General features: G+C 43.1%; 1 protein-coding gene across 3 annotated transcripts in view; it reads left to right on the top strand.

Moving 5' to 3' along the window:
* Positions 1–7500, top strand: part of tmco3 (transmembrane and coiled-coil domains 3) — a 14899-nt gene that overhangs the window by 668 nt on the left and 6731 nt on the right. For 2 of the 3 annotated variants that reach the window (XM_027156137.2, XM_047803094.1), the window contains exons 2-6: positions 1137–1583; positions 2347–2526; positions 2624–2818; positions 5018–5146; positions 5250–5342. In XM_027156137.2, coding sequence (XP_027011938.1) covers positions 1158–1583; positions 2347–2526; positions 2624–2818; positions 5018–5146; positions 5250–5342 — 1023 coding nt within the window. In that variant the 5' untranslated portion in view covers positions 1137–1157. The remainder of the gene's footprint in view (positions 1–1136; positions 1584–2346; positions 2527–2623; positions 2819–5017; positions 5147–5249; positions 5343–7500) is intronic. The other variant, XM_027156138.2, reaches the window with a different exon arrangement.

Below are 7500 nucleotides of genomic sequence, written 5' to 3'. Positions count from 1 at the left end.
TTGGGCCCCTGAGCAAGGCCCTTAACCCTCAATTGCTCAATTGTATAAAATGAGATAAAAATGTAAGTTGCTCTGATAAATTCTGTAAATGTGAATGTTATCATGTATAGTTCAATTTAGTAAAGTATCTCATCTAAGAGTTTACCGAATTAGTCCATTTCTGAATCTCACGTAATCTATTTACAGTAAAGGATTTGCAGTTTACATTTACAGCATTCGGCAGACGCCCTTATATCCAGAACGACTTACATTATTTATTTTTTTTATACAACTGAGCAATTAAGGGTTGAGGGCCTTGTTCAGGGGCCCAACACTGGCAGCTTAGTGGACCTGGGATTTGAACTCACAACCTTCTCAACAGTAGTCTTAACACCTTACCCACAAGGCTACCACATCCCCACAGGACATGAAGCTGCTCTGTTTTCACCGCTGTTAGTGTTTAGTCTTAACTTATGAGAAATACCACCACAACACAAGCCCCAGAGAAACGTCACCGTCACTGGACCTGGAATCGAACTCACAACCTTCCAATTGGTAGCCCAACGCCTTAACCACCTTAACAAACCATCAGTCATATAAACTACACAACTTCTACTCTATAGGCTCAATTCAACTCATGTCAGTTCTAACTGTAGCCTGCATTAATTTCCCAATGGAAATGATGATTAAAGTTGATGATCTCTAATAGATGCTGATATTCAATGAGCAACAAAACACTCCTGAGAGGGACCAGATTCAAAAGGGATTATAAATCATCACACGTCTCCAGTTGTTTGTTTAAACAGTGCTGTGTGTGTGTGTTGAAGGTGCGTTCAGAATAAATGTGATTACAGCAGCAGTTCTTATGTACGTGTCTACAGTATCCGGGTCAGATTATCTACTAAAGCTGAGACTTGAGCAGAATACGGAAGCATTTAAGTTGCATTCCTGACTGGATTCTCACTCTGCCCTGCCCATCTCTGGGAGCATTATTTGTTTGTTTGATGATAACTCCGCTGTTAGAACTTCACTAGAGCCAGAGTTGGACCACAGGACTGGTGTTGGATGGACTTTTGTTTATTAGTGCTTATAAGTGCTCAACATAGAGGGTGAAATACAGTTCCTGTAGTTTTTTGTTCTATTCCTTTTCTCTCAAGCTGAAGTGACCAGCCAGCTGAATGCAAACCCTGTACACGCTGCTGTGTCTGGGCCTGGTGGGGGCGCTTCAGCCAGCTGAGCGCCTGACCCGGAAAGCCATTCAGCGGCATCGCGTCAGAGGGGCGGTGTCTGCCGGCGAGCACCGCTGGGTGATCGAGAACTGCCGCCGCCTCTCGAGCCTCCTGCGGCAGAAGAACGCAGCCGTACGGAAGCTGGGGGCGGCAGCTGCAGCGGCGGTGCATGACCAGACGCTCTCGGATGCTGAGCGCCTCTTCCAGGTGCACACGTTCGAGGTGTTCCAGAAGGAGCTGAATGAGAGCGAGCGTTCTCTGTTCGAGGCCGTGCTCGGTCTTCAACGTGTGCTGAAAGGTGACTTCGGTGACGTGGCGAACATGAAGGAAACCAGCCGCCAGAGGCTCGAGGCGCTCAGGGAAGCCGCCATTAAGGTGAGGCAAACTCAAAATCTGGATTTAAGATCTGAATAATTGAGAGTAGTGGCTTTTAGGTCCTGAAGGTATCTTTAATTTCTTCCTAGTGTTTGACTTTGTATTAAACCTGCGATTTGTAAAGTTTAAAAACGTGTTTAGACATCTATAAATGGATGAAGATAACTTAAATAACCGTGCTAAGATGCTACCATGTAAATCGATCTCAGAGTTTCTTACTTTCTGGTGTCTTTTTTTATTATAACAATTTATTATTATTATTATTTTGTTATAAGCTTATAGATACCAGGTCGAGGCCCTGTAACGTGAATGTAACCGGCAGGCCTGATATAATGCTGTTTCCATAGCAGCACCAAGATGCCAGGGTGTTTTCCTGAGGTGCTGGAGCTATTTTTGCACAGAGAAGCTCTATTCTAATCAGTGAAGGACAGCACAATGTGTCTAGAGAGAACATTACTGACTGATAACTCACTGTGTGTGTTATTCCGTGAGAAAACGAGGGGGAAATGAATGGTTTGCTTTAGTCAAGTGTTCAATGCTTTGCTTGACGTTATCTGAACCACCAGCTCCACGTGTAATGTTCCAGGGCTGAAGTTCAGTTCAGTTACATTCAATTTTATTTGTTAGCAGCAAACCAGCTTTACAGAAACATATATGTCGGTCTACAAGCCCTTACAAGTAAGCTATGACGTGACGAGACAGGGACTGGACTTGAGCCAGAACCCGACCTCATGTGATCCGAACTCGACCTCTTTCCGAACAGGAGGAGCAGGAGTATGTGGAGCTGGTGGCAGCTGAGAAGCACCAGCAGGAGGCACTGAAGGTGGCGCAGGAGCGGAACAAGACCCTCTCCATGCTGGATGAGATTCTCGAGGACGTTCGGAAAGCCGCCGACCGCCTGGAAGAGGAAATCGAGGATCACGCCTTTGACAACAACAAGCAGGTCAGGCATGAGGCTCTCTTCTGCATACTATCTCTATTACGAAAGACTTATTTCTTTGTTTCTTATTATTCTCCTCGCTTTTCCGTCCGTCTTTCAGATGAAGGGGGTCAACGTGGAGGCAGTCCTGAGGGTGGAGGAAGATGAAGAGGACAACAAGATGAAGAATGTGTCGTGGCAAGTAGCAGAAGGTTACCTGGGATTGAGCATGCTCATTGATTCACAGAACAACCAGTATGTGCTGACCAAACCCAGAGACTCTACTATTCCACGTGCTGACCACCACTTCATCAAGGTTAGTGACTGATCCCACGACCCAGACCAACTCAGCTCTTCAGTCAGAGCGCCTGGCTTCTCTAGTTATTTATCAAGTGAGATAAAAAGAGACCTCGAGGGCTCGTACGTGCTTGCTGTCAGACGCATCTCTTCGAACCTTTTCACAGGGAAGCCGAACAATCTGAACTTCTCCAAATGCTTCTGCTCTCTTCCACATACATCAGCTCACAACCACCCATGATTGTGTAAATGTTTATCTGAGTGACACGGAAGAGAGAAAAGTCATGTTGTGAGATTTGTGCTGATTCTTTTTCATTTTAACAGCAGCTCTGAAAGCAGTTCTCATTTGAGTCAGCAGTGTATAATAATACAAAAATAATCACTTATAAAATAACAACAATAGGGGGGCACGGTGGCTTAGTGGTTAGCACGTTCGCCTCACACCTCCAGGGTTGGGGGTTCGATTCCCGCCTCCGCCTTGTGTGTGTGGAGTTTGCATGTTCTCCCCGTGCCTCGGGGGTTTCCTCCGGGTACTCCAGTTTCCTCCCCCGGTCCAAAGACATGCATGGTAGGTTGATTGGCATCTCTGGAAAATTGTCCGTAGTGTGTGTGTGAATGAGAGTGTGTGTGTGCCCTGCGATGGGTTGGCACTCCATCCAGGGTGTATCCTGCCTTGATGCCCGATGACGCCTGAGATAGGCACAGGCTCCCTGTGACCCGAGAAGTTCGGATAAGCGGCAGAAAATGAATGAATGAATATCAATAATATTAATTTTAATAATAATATTAATTGTTATTATTATGTCATAAGTAGTCACAATTATATTAACAATTATTAATTATACTACATTTACACTTACGGCATTTGCTAGACGTCCTTATCCAGAGCGACGTACAAAGTCAAGTCTCTATCAACGAATACATTAACACTGGTTCACTAGGTTACAGACTTACCATCAACCTAAAACTCTGTTCAGGGGGTTTTTAATATACACACAAAACAACCAGGGGGGAAAAATGCTAGTTTAAGTGTTTTAGGAAGAGGTAGATCTTCACCTGTGGTTTGAAGACTCAGCCAGTGGAGGGAGCGCAGCAGTGGTGTGGTGTGGGAGAACTTAAGCAGGTTGAAAACAAGCTGCATTTTGGATCATCTGCAGAAGACAAATTACGTTCATAAGTAGGCCTGCTAGCAAAGGACTGCGGTAGTCCGGTCCCTACATGACAAGAGACTGAACAAGCACCTGAGCAGCCTGTGTGGGTAAAAATAACCGAATCCTTCCGATGTTGTCAAGAAGAAAATGACACGAGTGTGTCATATTAGCAGCATGCCAGGAAAATTACAGTTAATTGTCCGAGGTCGCGTGCCGTAGCCGAAGAGATTAGCAGGGATATTAGACTAAATGACTAATTTTTTTAAATTAAGGATAAATATGATGAATGCGAGAATTTCAGCTTTCATTTTTTTTTGTTATTTAAATCTAAACATGTTAAACAAGGTGTTAAAGAACAAGGCAAACATTTTGTTTGCAGTCACCCAACTGATCAAACATAATGGAACATATGATCGAGGGAAGTTTCCTGTTGCTCAGGCACGTCCTGTTATACTGGTTATTTAAATAATTTAAAACTCTGAACGTCTACTCTACTCGTCTTTCTCGTCCGTCTGTGTCTTCGAGGAAAACGCGAGCCATTTGACTCGCATTGCTGCTTCTGGAACGTTCTCACTTGTCCTTATCGAAGGTGTAAAAGCAAACAAGGCAAAGCAAACAAGGATGTCATTAACGTCATGGCTGTGTTCCAATACTTTTGCCTGCCCCCCCCAAAAAATTGGGGTGTTTAACAGGTCTGGATGTAAACATCAGCAAATGAATGCTGAAATTCTAATTCCAGTTCCAATCCTTACGAGATGGTTTCATAACTACAAACGTAAGCTGTTGATCACATCACTCTGCCCTATTACTGATTAGTTATATTACGCCATGAACCATATCGTGTTTATTTCTTATAAACGTAAGAATATACCGTAAATTTCTGTATGGACCAGTGTTTGCTACTCTTCCTGCTGAGTATCCTGGTGCTCTGGATAAGACTGTTTGTTTGCCAAATGACTAAATGTTCATGCAAATGTTTTTTTACGATGTCTCTGTGGCTTCGGGAGATTTTCGGGTGGTTGCAGCACTCAGGTGCTCAGAACAACACACTTTGTTTGTTTCCACAGGACCTGGTGTCAGTAGTGATGCTGTCTCTGCCCTGTGGCTGGCTCTGCACACTGTTTGGACTGCCTTCTATGTTTGGTTACATAGTTTGTGGGATTCTTCTGGGTCCCTCAGGGCTCAACAGCATTAAGGTAACGTACGTGCAATTGTATCGTCGTTACATTCTGCGTGTTTATCCTCACCGTTTTGTGTATGTACCGTATAAAGCTTTATTTACTCTGGTTCTGTCTCTAGTCCATGGTTCAGGTAGAGACGCTGGGGGAGCTGGGGGTTTTCTTCACACTCTTCGTGGTTGGACTTGAGTTCTCTCCTGAACGACTGCACAAGGTAAAAACAAAAATCCATGTCCTGGTGTGGACATGAAGGTAATTGGTGCGAGAGTAGAGGAGGCCGAGGTTAGAGATAGGTGGAAACGGATGATTCCCCTAATGGGAAAGAACAAAACTAGAAGAAAAAATAATTGGACAGTTCTTTCTTCCATTTCAGAAATATCGCCAGATTGCGTCCAATGCTGTCATTTTCTGTTGCTGAGAGACTGATCAACACTTTTGTTTTCCCGTATTGATTACTGCAATGCCTTGTTGGCTGGGGTGTCTAAAGCTACCTTAAACAGATACTAGAACAAAGTTAAAAGATCACGTTACTCCCGTTTTGGAGTCCTTGCACTGGCTCGCCGTTAGGTTTAGGGTTGATTTTAAGATTCTGATGCTTACCTACAAGGCCTTACATGGGTTAGCTCCTCATTTGGCTGATCTTTTAATTCCTTATATTCCACCTCGCGACCTTCGTTCCTCTGAAACTGGTCTTTTAACTTGTTTAAAATCGATGGTGAGATTGAGCTTTCTCTTCACTCGCTCCAAAACTGTGCAATCCATTACCAACTGAGATAAGGCAAGCAACATCTCTTGGCACTTTTAAATCTCAACTTAAAACTTATTTCTTTAGGGTAGCTTTTAATTTGACAAATTGTCATTTTAAATAACGCTTATTTTATAGTCTATTTTTGTTGCTTTAATTTTAATCTTTATATTGTGTGTATTTTTGTTGATTATGTCGCTTTGTAGAAGCCAACATTCTGTTTTCCTATTTAAGCTTAGACAAAAAATTATCAAGAGTAACTCCTCCTAGGGCTTTAGAGCTACATGCACCAAATTCGGATATGTTGTAGAACCTGGTCTGAATTTGTTGCTATTACTTTTCTAAGCGATCCGTGTACCGGTACTTCCGGTACCGGGTCTCAAAATGGCCTTTATTCCCATAGACTCCCATTATAAACTTTGGAGGTTTATTACTCGGCAGGCTTTCGAACTATCTACACCAAACTCGGCCAGTTCCTTTAGGATGATACTCTGAGCAAAGGTTTAAATTGGTGTACCGACTGGCCTTTCGGTTGTCCCACAGCCCCGCCCCTAATATATGCAAAATCAAAAAAACTTTTTACAACATGGACATGTGACATACCAAAACACTCAGAACAATGTGGGGAACTTCCTAAAGAGTATTCGGATGACGTCACATGCTCGTCTCCACTTTGCCTCCATTGATCCTTATGTCCACTCGCCTCCAAAAAACACCGGCCTTTGCGAATACTTGCATCGTCAAAGCCAACATCAAAGTTTGTCGTGACAAACTTTACAAATCTAGTTTTATTTTGCTTTTGTAAAGCGCTGTGAGATGTTCTTTTAAAGGTGCTATAGAAAATAAAGGTTATTATTATTATTATTATTATTTACAGCTCTGTCTAAGTGTCAAATATGGGGGTGAATTTGTGAAGATCTAGGTGGCGTTTTACGATATTCTGCTCAGCCCATCATTAGCCTACATGCTTGTGTTTCTGCCAGCAAGTACTTGTAAATCCCAAGCGATCGGGTTCATCCTGTGGTCCGAATGTTGTTTCCAAACAATGATGCTATTTTACACAGTCTCGAGTGGAAGAGCAGCAGAATGGATTAAACCCTGGCCAGTTTAATCTCCCGATGTGAATAACATCAAACCATTGTGTCTCAATTTCTCTCTCTCTCTCTCTCAACTTCTCTGAGATGAACAAAAGATATTCTGCTAGATAAACATGGTTCACAATTCCACCAGAAGATTTCAGGTGTATGAATCTATTCCAAGAAGGTCGGAAGCTGTATAACATGTAAACGGTGACCCAACACCTTATTAATCGTCTATATAGACCTTAATAGATCTGTGACATGGGATCGCTGTAGCTGGGGCTGTCTGGAGACTGTCTTCGAGTTACTGTTGCCTCAGTCAGCTTTGTGCTTGTCTTCATCAGGGACCGTTTGAAGACTTTGGCAGGAAGGAATTAGTGTTAAGTCTGTAATGAACTCAGAAATGATGTTGACCTGTTCGTTCCTCAGGAGCTCTAGATTGCACAATTCCACTCGACTATAAACTGTTGTAGAAAGGACATTATTTACATTTACACTATTTACTGTAGAGTGTTTCCCAAATGAGGATGAGGTTCACTTCTGAGTCT

Source organism: Tachysurus fulvidraco, chromosome 18, assembly GCF_022655615.1.
Source record: "Tachysurus fulvidraco isolate hzauxx_2018 chromosome 18, HZAU_PFXX_2.0, whole genome shotgun sequence".
NCBI classification, from domain to species: domain Eukaryota; kingdom Metazoa; phylum Chordata; class Actinopteri; order Siluriformes; family Bagridae; genus Tachysurus; species Tachysurus fulvidraco.
This window is presented reverse-complemented; position numbering and strand designations above follow the sequence as displayed.